At 45.5% G+C, this 19,831-nt stretch overlaps 1 protein-coding gene across 5 annotated transcripts in view; it reads right to left on the bottom strand.

The window, feature by feature from the left end:
- Nucleotides 1-16,973: 16,973 nt before the first annotated feature.
- BDNF (brain derived neurotrophic factor) overlaps nucleotides 16,974-19,831 on the bottom strand; it is a 37,831-nt gene continuing 34,973 nt past the window's right edge. For all 5 annotated transcript variants that reach the window (XM_066552029.1, XM_066552032.1, XM_066552033.1 and 2 more), the window contains exon 2: nucleotides 16,974-18,443. In XM_066552029.1, the coding sequence (XP_066408126.1) occupies nucleotides 17,682-18,443 (762 nt within the window). In that variant the 3' untranslated portion in view covers nucleotides 16,974-17,681. The remainder of the gene's footprint in view (nucleotides 18,444-19,831) is intronic.

The following is a 19,831-nucleotide window of genomic DNA, read 5'->3' as shown; positions in this document are numbered from 1 at the left end:
TTGCACAGGAGATAATCTTTCTGGAACATTGTGTGTGAGGGCTGCGAGCCGCCGTCAGGAGAAGGACGAGCAAGAAAGCGCCTCAGGAAACCAGGGGGGCACACGGGCACGGGGGTGCCGGAGGGCACGGCCGCGGTGCGAATCACCACCACACGGCTCTGCCATCGCCTGCCGCTCCTCACGGTGCCCCCACACCCCACGGCTGCCCTCGCCGAGAGCCACGGGGGCCACACGCGTACGGGAGCTTCGTGAAGGGAGCGGGCGGAGCGCAGGACGGCACGGGTGGGGCCGTGAAGAACTGAGCGTGGCCAGCGCCCCGCCCCGCCTTTTATAGGGCGCGTGAGGTACGCCCGCTCTGCGCTCTCATTGGTGGAATCTCCACGCCCCCGTCGGATCTGACCAATGAAATGCCCGCAGCCTTAGGAGGGATCTGATTGGCTGAAGCAGCTGTCAATCAAACCCGGGATTTGTTAATTGACAAAGTAGTGACACCTGTGGAATTAATTACAAACATCTGTGATAATTCACAACATCTGCGCTAATTCACGCAAATCTGCGATAATTCACAAAAATCTGTGATAATTCACACAAATCTGATATGTGAAATGTGATATTCACACAAATCTGCGATAATTCACAAAAATCTGGGAAATTCACACAAATTTGTGACAAATCACACAAATCTGTTGTATGTGAAATGTGGAATTCAGACAAATCTGTGATACGCGAAATGTGAAATTCAGACAAATCCATGACAATTCAAACAAATCTGTGATAATTCAAACAGATCTGTGATACGTGAAACATGAAATTCAGACAAATCTGTGATATGTGAAACGTGGAATTCAGTCAAATCTCTGAAATTCAGACAAATCTGTAAAATTCATACAAATATGTGAAATTCAGACAAATCTGTGAGATGTGAAACATGGAATTCAGTCAAATCTCTGAAATTCAGACAAATCTGTGATAATTCACAGAAATCTGTGACAGTTCACAGAAATCTGTGATATGTGAAACGTGGAATTCACAAAAATCTGGAATAATTCAGACAAATCTGGGAAATTCATACAAATCTGTGACGTGAACTGCGAAATTCACAGAAATCTATGATAATTCACTGAAATCTGTGGTAATTCAAACAAAACTGTGACGTGTGAAACGTGGAATTCAGACAAATCTGTGATAATTTACACAAATCTGTGATCTGTGAAACATGAAATTCACATAAACCTTTGGTACTTCTCACAAGTCTGCGACAAATCACACAAATCTGTGATCTGAGGCATTCACACGGTGCTGTGTTATGCTAATCAGGAATTGATATGTGACATGTGACATGTGATTGATATGAGCCATGTGCCATGTGAATTGATATGTGCCATGTGAATTGATATGTGCCAAGATTTCCCTTCCATGCAAACGGGAACCCGGACAATATGCAAACACATCTGCCTCAATCAAAGCAGAATTTCCATCCTGGCCCCTTTGTCCCTGCTCAGGCACAAAGGTTGGCAGCAATTAGGGAGAAAATCAAATCAGAAATCAAACACGGAAAGGAAGATGAGAGGAGGCACACAACTGCATGTTTAAATGAGATACAGTTGGTAAAGGAAAGCAATCTTTCCCAAAAGGTCACCAAATCCACTAGGACAAAAAAAGAAGTACTTGTTATTATTTATTCCATTCTCATGAAAGAGATACTTATTCTTCCACCTTCTCTGGTGTCTGTGTGAGTCATTAATTCTCAGGTAATGAGTGATAAACCAAATGAGACTTTTCCAGAAAAAGGGAAGAGATGGGCCTGATGCCTCACTTATGCTATAATTAAACCAGCAATTACAGCCTGCACTACCCAAACCCCACAGGCCTGGGTTGTTTGCTTTGCAGCTGGATGCAGCATAAACAACATCCCCTGAATGTCTCTGACAGTGTTTTTAATTGATCATGCCATTGATCATCTGCTTGCAGAGGCCGGGGGTTTCCTCTGAGAAGTTTCTGGTGTCTCACAGCGGTGCTGATGAAAGCACAAATGCTCACAAATGTGGCTGACGTGACTCACATCTCAGCTTTAGTTACTCCTCTCCATCCCAGTGGTTCCTCACCCTCTTTCCATCCCCACAGCTGAGCTGTGATGCTGAGCACGGGCCAGTTTGGGGCAGAGGCAAGGGATTGCAGCTCTGGTGCTGGTCACCTTGCCAAGCCAGCAGCTGGCACTTGGGGACCCCAGACCTGAGCTTGCTGCAGCTGCAGCAGTGTTGGAATGTTGTGGAATGTTGGGGGACACAAGGCAGATGATGGCCTTTGGGCCTGCTTAACATAAGAGATTTGATAATAGGATGCCTTGGCAAAAGCAAACGGAACTTTGGAAATGGATTGCTGGATTGCAAGATTGTAAGAACCCCTTAAATCAAAGTGGAAAAAGAAAATCCCATTAAACTCTGCAAGCAAGAGATGTTGTTATATACAGAAGTTTGTGCATGTGATTTTAACCTAATCATTGCAGTACAGATCACTAGTCTCCCTGAAATAGTACATAAGCATTTGTATCCCACAATAAAATCAGATTCTGATCACCCAGTCAGTCTCCCTGTCTCTCTCTATCGCCAGCACAGCAGGATTATTTTTATTTTTAAGCTCATTTCTGTCCATATGTGGGGCTGTCAGGAGCAGCACGAAGCAGATGCTTCTGCACAAGTGTGTGCTGCAGCCTGGAGCCCGGGCTGGAGCGTGGGTGGGGCTGCACATCTCCAGCAGGAGATGTCCTAAGAGCCACAGGGAGGGAACATCTGCTCCTCTGCAGAGCTGGAACATCTGCTCCTCTGCAGAGCTGGAACATCTGCTCCTCTGCAGGGCTGGGACATCTGCTCCTTTGCAGAGCTAGAACATCTGCTCCTCTGCAGAGCTGGAACATCTGCTCCTCTGCAGGGCTTGAACATCTGCTCCTCTGCAGAGCTGGAACATCTGCTCCTCTGCAGGGCTTGAACATCTGCTCGTCTGCAGAGCTAGAACATCTGCTCCTTTGCAGAGCTGGAATATCTGCTCCTCTGCAGATCTAGAACATCTGCTCCTCTGCAGAGCTGGAACATCTGCTCCTCTGCAGGGCTGGAACATCTGCTCCTCTGCAGAGCTGGAACATCTGCTCCTCTGCAGAGCCACAACATCTGCTCCTCTGCAGGGCTGGAACATCTGCTCCTCTGCAGAGCTGGAACATCTGCTCCTTTGCAGAGCTGGAACATCTGCTCCTCTGCAGAGCTGGAACATCTGCTCCTCTGCAGGGCTGGAACATCTGCTCCTCTGCAGAGCTGGAACATCTGCTCCTCTGCAGGGCTGGAACATCTGCTCCTTTGCAGAGCTGGAACATCTGCTGGCCCGTGCTCAACATCCGCTCCTCTGCAGAGCTGCTCCTCTGCACACCCTGGGGCATGCAAGCACCACCAGGCAGGGGCTGCTGGTGGCCAAATGCCCCTGTTGTAAAGAAGTAAAGAAGTTGTCTCTCTGTAAGATAAAAGATTCAACACATAAACTGTTGTGTCCAATCGTACCTAAAAAAATTCTCCCTGCAAAGGCGACTCCGATGGTGGGGAGGGAGAGAGGATGATGCATCTGACTCCACTGATGTCGGAAGGCTAATTAATTATTTATTATAATTATTATATTTATTATACTAGATTATCCTATACATCAAAAATGGAATCTGCCAAGCACTCAACTCTGCTTACACTGCTCAGAATCTCGTGGCTGTCACCCACAGTCCCCACACACACACACACACACCTGGCCCTGACAGGCCAAGGAAACAGAACCCCATCACTGTGGGTTGCACAATCTCCATGTTACATTCTGCTTTGGCACAAACACAGGCACAGCAAATGATAGGAATTGTGTTTCCTTTCTCTGAGCTTCAGAGAATGTGAATCCCAGAAATACTCTGGGAAGAGGTGTGCCTTGGTTTTCTCTGTGAAGAGAAGTGTGGGGCTACAAGCCCTCCTTGGCTGGCCCCCAGAGCCTCCAGCTCACCCTCTGTGCTCAGCAGCATCCCTGCTCTGCCAGTCCTTACAATATTCCAAGGGGAGTGTTTCCCCCTGGCTGGCTGCACTGTTCACATTTCTTTCTCTCCTTCTTGCACACAGCTAACACCAGCTTCCCCAGTTTCTCTGCCTTTTCTTTCCAGTTGTTCTGCCCAGTGCCCCTCAACATCTTAGCCTTGTCTTCCCAAGGCCAGGGGAAGGGGATTTTCTGTGCCCTTCCCCTTTTGCTCCTTTCTGGGGCAAATCCCCTCCTCTCTGCCAGAAATGGCTTTGTGCCATTTTTTTAATTAGTGGGAAGCAGTTAATCAGCCTTGCTTCCTGAGGCACACACCCAGCCAGCCCCCTGCCTCCCCCCAGGGTCCTGCAAGCTGCCTCCTCCATGCAGATGGGCTCTCCAGGGGGTTCTGTTCTGCTGGAGGGGGAGCATCTCTGCTGTCACCGTGATATTTTCTGAAAAATCCCTTTGCCAGCATTCTTCTCCTGAGAAGCTGAGAAGCCTCAGAGGGGAAAAAACCCCAATAATTATCTGCTGCTGTGGAATGCAACAGGTGCATCTTTGATTGGTCCATGTTGGTTATTTCTAATTAATGGCCAATCACAGTCCGGCTGTCTCGGACTCTCTGAGAGTCACAAGCTTTTGTTATTCATTCTTTTCTATTCCTTGCTAACCTTCTGATGAAATCCTTTCTTCTATTCTTTTGGTGTAGTTATAATATATCATTTACTTTTAATATAATATATATAATAAAATAACAAATCAGCCTTCTGAAACATGGAGTCAAGATTCTCATCTCTTCCTTCATGCTGGGACCCCTGAGAACACCACCACACTCTGCCCTGTGCCTGGGGCAGGTTTCTGTGCTGGGCCTGGCTGTGCAGCAAACCTGAACCCACCCCGGGCTCCCCTGCAAGTGAGGAGTTTGAGAAACAAAGAGAGGGAAGCAGAATGGAGAGAATGAGACCAGTGATGGTGTGATCAGCAGTTAATTATCCACAGGGATTTTTGAACAGGTAATACTGATGTCTCAGGTTTCAGCTTTTCTGTTTTTCCCATTCTGTGCTGCTTTAGTGTGTGGGCTTCACACGAGGGGATGGTGAGCTCTGTGCACAGAGCAGGGAGACAAAACAATTCCTGCTCCAGCTGGGCACCAAGGACAAATGATCCCAATCTCAGCCCCAAGAGCACAAACCCTGTGGGCTGGAGAGAGAAAAACAAGCAGGGTGGGACTGCAGGGGCTAAAGCTGGAATGGGACAATGAACTGCAAGATGCAAATGGAGCAGAACTGATCCAAGGCAGAGACCCCGGGAGCGCTGGTGCATTTTGGGGCCATTTTGGTTCATCTTGGGTGCAGGCCTGGCTGGGCTCTGGTGCTGCCCAAGGTGGATCCATGGAGGAGATGCTTTGAGTCAATCCCTGCTTGATTCTTTAGCTCTGTCCTAGCTCAGCCTTCCCAAGGCATCACTACCAACTCCTCACGTTTTTCCCCAGTCCCCAGTTGGCTGCTGCTGAGGGTCAGACACCTGGATCCCTGTGTGAACCCACCTGGTCCCACAGCTTTGGGCTGGAGTGTCTGTGGGAAGGGACACACACAGCCCTGGCCCCTGGCTGGGCTGCATCCAGGACTTCAAAGATGTCACATTTGCTTGCCAGGCCAAAAAAAAAAGAAGCCTGGAACCCATATTTTCCAACATTTCAAGTCTGCAGTGTACTTGAGAAGTCTGAAGTCTTTGACAGGGTTTTATACTTGCAGAGGGGGATTTTATTTTGAACATCCTTTAAATACTTTGTGGGTAGGAGTATTCCCAGTTTTGGAGTGGTACATGCATTCTGATAAATAAAATCAGCCTACAGTGTGTGGACCTTTGCATTGGTAATCAATACAGCTTCATCTGCATCAGTGACTCACACAGCCTGCCACACAGGCTTTGTTCAGATATTTAATGAAAGGTTGCATTTATATCAGCAAATATTTACATTGTAGATATTTTAGCATCAATGGACAGATATTTTGCAATATGTTATTTATTAAAGAATAAGGGTTTTGCATCCTGTGATGTGCTGCAGTCTTCATAAGTGTGTCTCAAACATCAAAAGCTTTTGGCACCATCATCTATTGCTCATCTCAAAAGACAGAAAACTGTAGGTCAGAAGTATGCTGGTAACAGTTGAAAGAAACACTTTTCCTAATCAAATCAGTGTTTATTCAAACTCTGACTTCCCAACCCAAATGATGTGATTTGCCCAAAATCAGGTACACTTTTTATTCCCAGAAGAGCTGTAAGGAATAGCTCTGTGTTTGCTGCCTTGCAGACCAAGCTGGCTGAGAAGAGAAGTTGGTGTGCCTGCCATGTGAGGAGAAGAGGCAGAGTTCTGTCCCTGCAGCTCAAACGTTGTATTTGAATGTCTTGAATACAAATAAATTCAAATAAAACTTGAATACAAATTCTTGTAATTTCCTAGTTACCACTCACAGCAATCAGAGCTTTGGCAGATCTTTTCTGTTTGTGCTTGGTTTTTAAATATCCCTGTTCAGCAGAGTTTCACAGGAACACATTGCAAAACACTGCAGGCCCCTAAAGGTAAATATTTTGGTGACTTTTCATTGGGACCAGCAATGCTTAGGGACAGGAAAACCCCTCCTGGGTAATGGCAGAAAGCTCTGGGTGCAATGGATGGCACACAAAGAGGCAAAACCAGCTGGTGGCCACAGAGCTGGGCCAGAGCAGGGTCTGTGCTCTGTCTGGTGGAGGGGGAGAACTGCTGGGGGGAACAAGCTCATCTGCTTCAAGGCAAAATGGCAATTCCCAGCCAGCCATGGCAATGGGCTTCAAGGCAAAATGGCAATTCCCAGCCAGCCAGGCAGCGGCAGGAGCCTGTGCCCAGGCATGGAGCTCAGCCTGCTGATAAAACAGAACCAGGCACACTCAGAGCAGCAGCAGCAGCAGCAGCAAAACCTGGTGGGAGAGCAGAGCCAGGGAGCCCAGCTGAGCCTGAGGCCAGGGGAAGTCTGCAGCACCTGGGAGACACGGCAGGTTCCTCATCCCTGCTGGGTGCCCATGGCCGAATGCACCTCAAACACATCCCTGAGAATCCACACCAAACATATCCGTGAAAATTCAAACCAAACACATCCATGTGAATCCAAACCAAACACATCCATGTGAATCCACACCAAACACATCCCTGAGAATCCACACCTAACACATCCCTGTGAATCCAAACCAAACACATCCATGAAAAGTCAAACCAAACACATCCCTGAGAATCCAAACCAAACACATCCATGAAAAGTCAAACCAAACACATCCCTGAGAATCCAAACCAAACACATCCCCGTGAATCCAAACCAAACACATCCATGTGAATCCAAACCAAACACATCCCTGAGAATCCACACCTAACACATCCATGAAAAGTCAAACCAAACACATCCATGTGAATCCAAACCAAACACATCCATGTGAATCCAAACCAAGCACATCCATGTGAATCCAAACCAAACACATCCATGTGAATCCACACCAAACACATCCATGTGAATCCAAACCAAACACATCCCTGAGAATCCACACCAAACACATCCATGTGAATCCAAACCAAACACATCCCTGAGAATCCACACCAAACACATCCATGAGAATCCAAACCAAACACATCCCTGAGAATCCACACCAAACACATCCATGAAAAGTCAAACCAAACACATCCCTGAGAATCCACACCTAACACATCCATGAAAAGTCAAACCAAACACATCCATGTGAATCCAAACCAAACACATCCATGTGAATCCAAACAAAACTCCACATCCATGTGAATTCAAACCAAACACATCCCTGAGAATCCACACCAAACACATCCATGAAATTCCAAACCAAACACATCCCTGAGAATTCACACCAAACACATCCATGAAAATTCAAACCAAGCACATCCCTGAAAATCCAAACCAAACACATCCATGAAAATCCAAAAAAAACCCCCATCTGTGTGAATTCAAACATATCCATGAAAATCCAAACCAAACACATCCATGAAAACCCAAAAAACCCCCTACATCCGTGTGAATCCAAACCAAACACATCCCTGAGAATCCAAACCAAACACATCCATGTGAAAGTCAAACCAAACACACCAATGAAATTCCAAACCAAGTACACCCATGAAAATAAATAAAAAAACCCCACTTCCATGTCAATTCAAACTAAGCACATCGCTGAAAACCCAAACCAAACACATCCCTGTGAATTCAAACCAAACACATCCATGAAAATCTAAACCAAGCACATCCCTGGGAATTCAAACTCCTCTGCCAGTCTTCACCCCAAGTTTCTCCTGATTCTGTCCAGAATGGCTTCTGCTAGACTTATTCTCTATTGATTTATTGAGTGCTCTTTAATCCTCCAACTAAATTCAGGAGACACTGAGCTTTTCAAAGGCAGAATTAGGCTCCGTGATTAAGGAAAAATCATCCTATTTAAAGGAGAAAAAACCAAAAGCTCCAAGAATGAATATTTGCAGAGGTCTCTGGGCTTGCAGCTTTGTTCTGCAGTGCCCCAACTTACTGCAGAGGTGGTCATTTCACTGATGTAAATTAGACCATGGTTACAGTCCTGCTCAATACCTGATCCATGCTTTATCAGGGAAATTGCACCAATTCTTGGAAGCCATAGGTATCTGTTGAGTTAGGAAGCACAGAACAGAGTGTTGTGTTTCCTAAGGGGAATTCATGGGGTGACCATTGCATGGGTAGTGGGTTGCAGACCCCCACAGGCTCCAGGAACCCTTTATTTCAGGATCCCTTCCCATTGACATATTGCCTCAAGCAAGGCAGCCCATCCACTACTTTCAGTGACAGGCAGGGCTAATTAGCTGCTATAACTATTGCCTGCACTGCTTGATCTTCATTGTTCGTCTCACTTCGCATGCAGGCAACAATTAGCAAGCCGTGGGGACATGCAGAGCTATGCCTGGAATCTCAGGTTTAATTAGAGAGGGCACAGACAGGAGCAGCACTGCTGACTGCAGATGCCTGCCTGAGAGGTTTGCAGAGGGATTTCATGTTTGTCTGTGTCCCACACTGTGCAAGCTGAGTGTGACAGCTGGCAGGAAGGGCTGTGTGCTCCCTGAAATCACTGAAATGCACACCTGACCCTCAGGTCCCCCATGCAGACAGCCCTATGGACACTGCTGTCTTTTTGGGAAGCTAACAGCCATGCATGTTTAAGGGAACACAGCCTTAAACTGATGCTTTCCTTCCATCAGCCTCTTCCAGTGAAAGAGCTTGAATGAGAGATGTGGGACTCCAGGGGCTCTGCAAAATGCAGTTTATTGTATCCAAGGTGTCACAGCAGCCCAGGGTTGTGGGTGACAGAGCTGTGCCCACAGCTGTCAGCTCCAGCTGCAGGCAGGCCTGGAGCCCCTTGGTTTTGGTTACAATGCATTATAGACTTTTCTTTAGGTTACAATGCATTATAGACTTTTCTTTAGGTTGCAGTGCATTCTATACTTTTCTTTAGGTTACAATGCATTCTATACTTTTGTTTAGGTTACAGTGCATTCTATACTTTTTTTTGCTGAGCATCTTCATACAGTAGAACCAATCTCTACCCTAACTTTTATCTCTAGCCTATCATAACTACTATAATTACCATATTCATGTTACTATTCTCCAATCACTAAAAGTTAGTATGTTAACAGTTTAAGCTAGAAGTTGTTTTTCAGTTTTCTTGCAGTGGAAAATTCTGAGACCTTTTTTCTACTTGCCACTTTGCTGCCTTGTTTGCCTGTGCTATCTTTCTGCTTGGTAAAAACATCTTCTTGTTTGGGATGAGTTTATCCTTTGCTCTAAGCCATAAAACCCCTTCTAACTAACACACCCTCTGCCTCCTTGGTTATCCAGTAACACTGGCTCAGCAATTCTTTCTTCCATATCAAAACTTGCTTCCATCTCTATTCCTTCTTCAGACTCTACATTCAAAAATCTTTCTGCTAAGCTCACATATCTATGATACTTCCCTGTCAAACTTTCATCCTTCCCAGCATTCCAAGCCCTTGCCCTATTTTCCCCTGGGAAGGCAAAGCTGCTGTTTGGCACAGCAGGTGATGAATTTCTGTTTCACTAGACAGCTTTGTTTGCAGCAAGGCTCCTGAGAACAGGGGCATGGCCCGTTCCTCCTGCGGGGCTGAGCTGTCAGGCTGGAGCGCCCTGTGTGCTGTCCTGCAGGGAGCCAGCAGGGAGCTGGGTGACACAGCGGGGCAGGGCAGGGCAGCAGGGCTGCTCTGCTCCCTCTGCTGCCCTGAGAGCTGCTGAGCAGAGCCCTGAGCAGGGTGCACAGCAGCCAGGAGGGATGGGCATGCCCGAACGCATAGCCCTGCCAGGGGAGGAGTGAGTGATGCGCAGCAGCACAGCGAGGAGGGGCAGCTCACAGGGAAAGAGGTGTAAGAGAATAAGGCTGCTCTGAGCAGCTCAGCTGCAGCTGGGTGAGGCTTTCTCTGGACCCTTCAGGCACGTCCAAGACTCATTTACTCAAAGCCAAGGGAAGAGTGGTCACAAGCTGGGAGGTGGTTTCACCTTGGGTGACACAGCCACGTGTCCCCTCATTGCTGCAGCCCTGGCAATCCCCTGTCAGCAGAGATCTGCACGTCCCTTTGGCTCTACCCTCAGGAGCAGGAGCTCCCATGAGGCAAAAAACCCCCCAGTATTAATTTACAAGGTGATGTGGTGATTTGCTTTGATTTTTTTAATAAATACTTGTGTTGCTGAGGCTGTTCTTGCTCACCAGATGGCCTGCATCACACAGGGACATCAAGGACAGACATTTTGCTGAGCCCAAGAATAAAGCAAACCAGAGGGACTAATAATAAAAAAAAAAGCTGCACAGTTTGAGTTTCTTGTAGCTAAACAGGACTTTAGATATGCATTTGTGGCTGCATAGCCAAGGTGGGGATGTCCAGGGGAAGCAGCAGTACATCACCTGCTCTTTGCTCTCAACAAAGCTCCTAGATTTGTTCTTTTTCTATTTCCCAAAGCTTTTTTGGGTATGTCCTTCCATTCAGCTTTACAGCTGTTCCAATCAGAGCATACATCTGGAAGAGAAAGGGCCTCACTGGGCTGTTCCATGGCAGCAAATGGTGACACTGGCAGCACTATTTTTGTAACAGAAACATGGTCCCACATATTTCATATTGTCTTGAAATAACACGTTCCCAAGGTTGGAGTCCAAATACAGTGGAACTTCAATGAAGGGCCATGTTGTGGTTAGAGAAAAAATGAGTCTGAATGGTCTTTAAAGGTCAGAGAATGCTGTAACTGGAAATCTTCTCAAGATAATTTAAAACCCTGGAAGGAATTTAAAACCCTGGACGTTGAAGGAATATTTAGTCCAGCAGGTACCTGCACCCCTGTTTAGAGTCTGAGCAGTTTTAAAGGCTGTTGTAATTAACATAACACAGGAGGAGCAGGCAGCTTGCTTTACACACATCAACTGCAGTTTGAACTTCACAGGCTTTAGGCTACACCAGATTTTTTTACTAAAGGGCAGGAAGGGACAGGATAAGGAAAGGATTCTTCTAGCAAAGGGAGACATTCTCAGAGTGTAGACTCACGAGATGCCGTTTGTGGAAGCGCCAAACTCTGCACTCCCAGCAGGACATCTCCTTCCTTGCAGGCCATCCCTTGGCTGGCCCAGGCAGGACAGGGCATTTAGGCAAGAAGCCTCACAGCCAAATCCTCCTCTCTGCATGAGCAGCCTGGCAGCTGTTGCTCAGATGAGCTCTGAAGTGAGGCAGGGGAGGGCTCTGGGCTGCAGGGCAGCCCCTGCTCCTCCCAGGCACTGCCAATCCTGGGAACCCTGCACGTTGTTCCTGCAGAGCAGGGATGCAGCAGCACTGGGCTGGCTGCAGTCCTGGGGTTGCTCAGCACCCCAGCCTGAGCAGCAGAGACGCTTCAGCAGCACCAGGAGTGATCTCAGACCGAGATAAACACAGCTCCACGTGTGGGACTGCAGCCTGGAGGACGGAGCAGGTCACGGGCAAGTTCTACAGACTGCACAGCAAAGCAAAAACCTGCAGCTCTGTGCCCCTGGATGGGGAGAGACAAAGAGCAGCTTGTCTCCAAGTGCTTTCTGCCACTGTCTAACAGGATTTAAAAGACTTGAAAGACTTACCAGAAGCGTTTAAAGTTCCACAGGTGAGCCCAGATCTTGTGTGGAAAAGCGGGATCACTTGCGCTATCTCCAGTCCATCTCCCACAGGCATCAAAATAAAGCTATCACCCTAAATTCTCTGGTTTGTAGCAACGCCACAGTCTCTGAGTACTCAAAATGGTAGGAAGTTGTTTTAAAAAACCAAACTCTACGTATAAAAAAAGTTCAGGGAAAAAAAAACCTCCTCTTCTTCCAAAACACCACATACAGATACTCCCTGCCTTTAAAATTCCAATTCCTTCACAAGGTCAGATGTCAGTGCTCTTTATATTTACTCAAAACAAGGGCATCAATTACTTTTCCATTTTAATTGACCTGCCAGAAGGTGTCTCCTCAATGAGGACCTAATTAGGGGAAGGAGCCTGTGGAAGCCATGTATTAGATCCACCTGGGACAAACTGAAATAAACATCCTCCCCCCGCCATTACACTTCAGTGTAGCCTTCGCTTCTCTTCAAAAACCTTTTATTGCTTTCTATTATTTTTTTGCTGAGTAATTTTAAAGCCTAGCTATGAATCTTTTTTTTTTTTTTTTGTTCTTCTCCAGGTGAGCAATCCATGGGAATTCCTTTCTTTTCCCCTCCAGAGCTAGGACTCAGTAGAGAGTGGCTGGCTGTATGGTTAGCACCTGTACCTTCCTGTGCAGCTCAAATCTGCATTTTGAGTGTGTGCATTCCATCTCCTGGGCACCCATGTCATACCATGGACACATATTTAATTGCTGAAGCAAATTCTCTGTGCTGCCTCAGGAAGGAGGCAGGGTCCAGGCAGAGGCAGGCACATGGCATGGCCAAAAGGCAGCTCTGCCCATCCACATCCCAAGGGCTGCAGCATCCATGTCAGGGTGACAATAAAAAAGTAATGTGCATGCAGGTGTGTTTCATACCAGTGACCATCTGCAGAAGAATAATTCCCTCAGTTTTTGTGAGATATTGCTGGTACTGGGCTCCTGAAAAATCTGCAGCAATAGGTTTTTTGGGGAGAGTGTGGGTTTGTGCTTCCCCCCACCCCCCTCCTTAAGTTATATGCAAGTTTTCTACTCCTCGTGAGGATTTATTGATTATTAAAGGTCTATGGGATAACTAAATGTACAGGCTTGGCAGTTGTAGTAGAGATTATTTTAGAAATGCCAACAAGGTGTTAAATCCAAGGAATCTCACTCCTAGCACTCTGTAGGGTCATAAATCAGTGCAGGGGATATAAATATAAATTTAAAAAAAATAAATATAAATTTAAAATATAAATTTTAAAATAACGATTTAAAAATCAGGCACATGACTGTAGCTATTGAATTTATGTGTCACTTATCCCTTAGCTACTAAGGGTAGAAACTCCCTCCCCCTTATGCTCTTTATTTTATACTTGAGTAAAACCATATATATGTCATTCATGGGCTTTTAGTTCATGAGGACTTTTGTGCTGGAATTAAATGGAAATGCATCATCCTGCAAGCATCCCCAGCTTTCATGTGGAGTAAATTCTTGCTATCCCTCCCCTCCCAATGCTAGCTATGAAACAGGGGGCTACCTGCCCTCCGAGTGAGATTTTATTGCTAAAATAGAGTAAAAATTGTTTTAAAACAAAGAACACACATATTTATAGTAAAACTCAAGTTTGTTTTACAATTAGAGAAAAGTCACATGGTCCCCCAAAAAACCCCATTTTATATATATATATATGTATTTCGAAAATATATTTAAAAACATAAAAAACTCTAGTTAAACATATATTATGTTAATCAGTACACTTAAATATAGCTCAATTATATTTACAATATGACGCAGTTGCTTTTAAATTTTAATGCCAATTTCAGTATTTTCCCAAAAAACCATAAAATTATATAAATATACAATAAATATTTATGTTACACAAGATGAATAATAGAGAACAAGGCCACAGACATGAACTTACAGTTGCAAGAGTCCTTTAACACAGCACTAGGCCTGCTGACATGCATGGAATACTTCTGTCACCAACAGACCACAGCAAGAGTTAATGAAGTTTAATTAAGAGTTTAATGAAGTGATGTGAAGGAAAACCAACCCTCCCCTCTCTGTCTCTGTGTTAACTAAAACTGCCCAGCCTGTGAGCATGGATGTCTAATGTCAGAGCTGTGGGGCTGCAGCTTAATTGCCAATATCCATAATATCAATATATATCAATCACTATTGCAGGTTAATTGCCAGTATCAATAATATCAATTACTGATCAGTTACTGAGCACAGAGCTGGCATGTTCTGGTGAATATCACTCTGGTGTAGGTACCAGGCACAGTTCTTTGCCAATATCAGTATCAATAATATCAATAATATCAATTCCTGATCAGTTACCGAGCATAGAGCTGGCATGTTCTGGGGAATATCGCTCTGGTGTAGGTACCAGGCACAGTTCTTTGCCAATATCAGTATCAATAATATCAATAATATCAATTCCTGATCAGTTACTGAGCACAGAGCTGGCATGTTCTGGGGAATATCGCTCTGGTGTAGGTACCAGGCACAGTTCTTTGCCAATATCAGTATCAATAATATCAATAATATCAATTCCTGATCAGTTACTGAGCACAGAGCTGGCATGTTCTGGGGAATATCGCTCTGGTGTAGGTACCAGGCACAGTTCTTTGCCAATATCAGTATCAATAATATCAATAATATCAATTCCTGATCAGTTACTGAGCACAGAGCTGGCACCTTCTCAATCACATCTCTGCAATCTCTACGTCACTCTGGTGTAGGTACCAGGCACAGCTCTCTGGGCCTCCAGCTCCACGAGATGTCCTTCATCCCTCTGAAGCCACCATCCCACTCCTCTCATTCTGCCACACCTGCACCACCCTCACTGTGCCAGCTGAGCATTTACAAGCAAAGGATATAGCCACAGTTAACTCTGAGAAGTAAGGAGCTTTATTTCTAGCATGATTTGGGCATTAAGGCTTCTCTTTTGGAAGTTTCTTTGAACTGGCAGTTATTGGATTCCTGTCAGATCCTAGCTATCCCTTGCAGTCTAGCTGAGTGATTTGTTTGTTGCTCCCACATCAGCACCATCCTTTCCTTCCCAGCAGCCAGCCCTTGTTTTGAGAGGAGCCAGCATTAGAGCACTTCTCTGCTGCAGGTGAGCAGTGCTGCTGAGAGCAGCTCCTGAGCCACGCTGGCTTTACCCAATGCCAATTACAACACACACACAGGCGTGGCCCCAGGGCAGTGAAATGCTCAGGTGGAAGCTGGACCTGCCCATGATAAAAGGCATCTTTAAGGTCCCTTCCAACACAAAACAGTCTTTGATACTATGATTTAATTTGCATGAAGAATATCTGAGATGAAGTTTTGAGAATTTCAATAAGGGTTTTTTTTGTTTTTTTTTTTTTTTTTTTCCTGTGTGGGAAATGCCCATCAGCAGTCAATGGGGAAGGCTGAAGTTTGAAGCTCAGGTGGGTCACACAACCCTCTCTTCTCACTCACAGTCTGGCCACTGGCACTTTAACAGGCAGTTACCCTCAGGAAGGGGCTGCCCTTCTACCCAAAGCAGAAGAAATCACTGATGTCGTGTCTGTTAGCTTCCAGCATGGGTTTCTACCAGTGATGACACAAAATCAGTTTTAAATATGCTCTTCAAAGAGCATTCCTGGGGCAAACATATTTCTGTAAGCTTTGCCCAGTCAGAGTTTTAATAAACACAGATTCTACAGCATTCAGAAGCAGATTATATTTTGCTGTATTCTCCTACCTCTTCAGCTATTTTTTATCTCCAGGAGCTACAAATATAGCCTGAGCCTCCAGTGAGCTTTCTAAGGAGCTATTTCAGTGCTCAGCCCACTGTGGCCAGTGTGCTGTGCACAGCTCAGCCTCACAACCTGCCTTCTTAGCAGTACTTCTGTCAGCAGAGGGGGAGCACAGAGTGAGCACATCCCTCAGACCTAAGCAAGCTAAGCCAGCTCTGCCAGCACTTGCTCCTGATTTGCTTCCAGAGTGGATTTTTAGTGGCAGTATTTGTTTCACAAGGTAAGCCTGCCGGCAGAGGTGGAGCCACATGAACACAATGCCAATTTGTTTCTGCTGGAAGCAGCTCCTCTCTGTCCCATTCCCAAGCTGGTTTCCAGGGCTCCTTCAGGCACAGATGCCCCAGGGTGTGCCCACCAGCTCTGCAGGGCTGGGGCTGCTGGCATGCTCTGCAGGGGAAGGGCATCCACGCACATGGCCAAGCTCTGCTCTCTAACGTGATGCACATTCAGTAATGACTGCAACTGGGACAGCCCCAGCCAACCCAAAGCACTGTCATTTGTTCCCAAACTGGCTGAGCTATAAAGTCCCACAACCAGCCTGATTTCAGACCCTCCATCCTCTTTCCTAGACCCTTTTTCTAGTGACACTCTCACCGTGCTTCACCAAGACATTTGATCCAAGCACAGTCTTTTATTATAGGAAAATAATTGCTCGGAACACTATAGAATATTCTCTATATGACAAGCTCCAGTTCTATGGTAAGTGAAATACTTAAAGATCACAACCAATGTCTCTCCAGAGGGAGAAAAGGGGAAAAAAATTCTCAAACACAAGCAAACATGGTATAAGCAAATGCATGTCTCAAAAGACTGAAAATTGAAAAAGAAAGACAAAAAAAAAAAAACCCAACAACAACAAACCACCCCCCCAACAACCAAAAAAGCATGTTGCCATACAGTTAAATAAGTGTTGTCTTTAAGCCTGAAGTTCAACAATGTGAAGTGGAACATCACCATTCTTTTTCAGTTGCCTCTTTTTATTATTTTTGTCAGTAGTCGGACTGCTATTGCAAACACCTTCACAACATACAAAAACCAAATTTTTTTCTAATCCAGAATAACGTAATGATTTTTTTGTTTTTCAATCTGATGGGAGTTCAAAAGTAAAAGAGAAACAGTAAAACTATGACAACAGCACCTTGACATTGTTTTAATTTCAACGCTATCAGAAGTTAGAAGCAGTAAACATATATACTAACAGACTAAAGATACTTACTGTCTAAAATGTAAACAGAATGTTTTGGTTCAATTTATTTTTCTGAAAGAGGACAGTTTATCATTAATTCACAATTGAAGCAGCATGCAATTTTATTCTTTTTTTTTTAAATTTTTTATATTTTCAATTCTTGGCAACGGCGACAAACCACAATGTTATGGAGGAATGTAATGCAGACTTTTTTGTTCGCTTGATTTTCTTTTTCTTTTTTTTTTTTTTTTTTTTGATTTTCTTTTTTGTTTCTTTGTTTAAACTTGTGCGCAAATGACTATTGTTCCCCTTCAGGTCATGGATATGTTCAATAAATAGATTGTGTAACCACTGTACTGTATAAACTTCAGTCATACATGCAGTCCATAAAATTATTTTTTACCGAATAATTTACCCTGTTATGTATATATACAAATAGATAATTTTGTCTCAATATAATCTATACAACACGAATCCACTATCTTCCCCTTTTAATGGTCAATGTACATACACAAGAAGTGTCTATCCTTATGAAGCGCCAGCCAACTCTCTTTTTGTTATCCATGGTGAGAGCTCTCACGTAAGACTGCGTAGTTCGGCACTGCGAGTTCCAGTGCCTCTTGTCTATGCCCCTGCAGCCCTCCTTTGTGTACCCCTTGGGGTTGCATTTGGTCTCGTAGAAGTATTGCTTCAGCTGGCCTTTGGGCACGGGGACTTTCTCCAGCACGGTGACGGTGGCCCCGGACATGTCCACCGCAGTCTTTTTCTCGGCGGCCGTCACCCACTCGCTGGTGCTGTCGCAGACGCTCAGCTCCCCGCGGCGCGCGGGGTCCGAGTGGCGCCGCACGCGCATCGACATGTTGGCGGCATCCAGGTAGTTTTTGTACTCCTCCAGCAGGAACAGCAGCGGGGGTTCCAAAGGCACTTGGCTGCTTAGCATCACTCGGGATGTGTACAAGTCTGCATCCTTGTTTCCCTCGCCGGGCTGGATGTCCTGCTCCTCGTCCAGGAGCTCCTCTATGACGTGCTCAAAGGTGTCTGCCAACGATGTCAGCGCCCTGGAACCGGCACTGGGCCCGTTTATGCTCTCCAGAGTCCCGTGGGTCCGGAGACCTGGGTAAGCCAAGCTGCCTTGTCCTCTTAGACTGGCTTCTTTCATTGGGGCAGCCTTCATGCAAGTGAAGTATGAGATAACCATAGTAAAGAAAAGGATGGTCATCACTCTTCTCACTTGGTGGAACTGTAAAAACCAAGAAAAACAAATTAACTTACGAGGTTTGGAGTAATAAAACTCACAAGACTGTGCGTTTTCTACAGAGGTGTTCTGCACGCAGTTGCAACTCATTACCAGTGATGAAGCATACTCTTGTTAAAGACTGTGCTTTAAATTAGAGTTTCAGAAAAAGCACAGGCTGCAGCGCAGGCAACATTGATCCCAGCAACTCGGTTCCTACATGCTAAAATCATTCAGTGTAAGTATTAGATTAGATACTACAGAGACTCCTTATTTATTGACCAATTACACCTATTCCAAGTAACAGCAAAAGCAGAACTGCTCTTTAGCAATACAACATTTCAGCAATAAAACACAGCTCCACAGCTCTGAGAGGCAAGACTTCCATTTCAAGCGCAAATGTAAATACTTGATTTTGAAGATCTCTCTAAGGCAGAAAATAGCTCATCATTCTGCCCACAAAAAAAACCCCAAACAAACAAGCAGCTGAGCAGCACCAGGATAAACTGCATTTGTGTTTTGAAAGCAATCTTCAAAACACAGGAAGAAGCCATCCAATTGTCAATTTCTCGTCTAAACGTAGAAGGTGTATGTATACATAAATAGAGAACAAGAACATGGCCTGGAGCAGTAAACTTGAGCAGGACAGATGCTTGCATCATGTGAACAGCACGGAAGGGGCGTGCTGGAACACACAGCTGGGAAGAGCTACACTGAAGTGACAGCAGCAGAGCCACTACCCTGTGCTTCTCCAGGGCCCCACAGCACCTGTTCTCAGGTGGCTAAAACATTTATTTACACCTAGATAGAGCCCAGGGGCCATCATGAAACCCAGCATCGCCAGCCCTACTGCCATGCTGAAATACAGCCGCTGGCCCGTTTCTCTCACATTCTGCCCCCAAATCTGGCAGGTGTTAAGGGTGTATGTGCATGCTCATCTCTGTCCTCACTGGGAGGGGAGGGGTAGCACCAGAGAGGAGTGCTGGTCAGACAATTCCTCACCAGGCCTGGAATCAGCACAGCTCACTCCTGTGGGGACTCCCAGCCGCGGGGAGCTCACATGAACTCCTGCCCAAGTGCTTTGCTAAGGCTGCTCAGGTAGAAATTGTTTCCTCCTGAAGGGCAGAGTAGATGCTCTAAGTCCTGTTACAAGAAGCACCCCCAAATCCTGCAGTGACAGAGAGCTATGCCTTCTGTCTGATCCCCGGCACTACTACAACATCTATCATACCAGTTGTTATTTTTTCCCTTCCAATCCCTCTTCTCACCAGTTCTGTTTGCTAGAAAGCAGTGGCATTGTTCACATTTTTGAAAAAGCAGCTAATGCATGTTTCAGAGCTTTTGAACTTCATTTGGAAGTACCTCATACTTGGCAACACACATTGGAGTAAATG

The sequence above is a fragment of the Molothrus aeneus genome, chromosome 6 (genome assembly GCF_037042795.1).
Source record: "Molothrus aeneus isolate 106 chromosome 6, BPBGC_Maene_1.0, whole genome shotgun sequence".
Lineage (NCBI taxonomy): Eukaryota > Metazoa > Chordata > Aves > Passeriformes > Icteridae > Molothrus > Molothrus aeneus.
The sequence above is the reverse complement of the archived record's forward strand: the minus strand, read 5'-3'. Positions and strand labels throughout refer to the sequence as shown.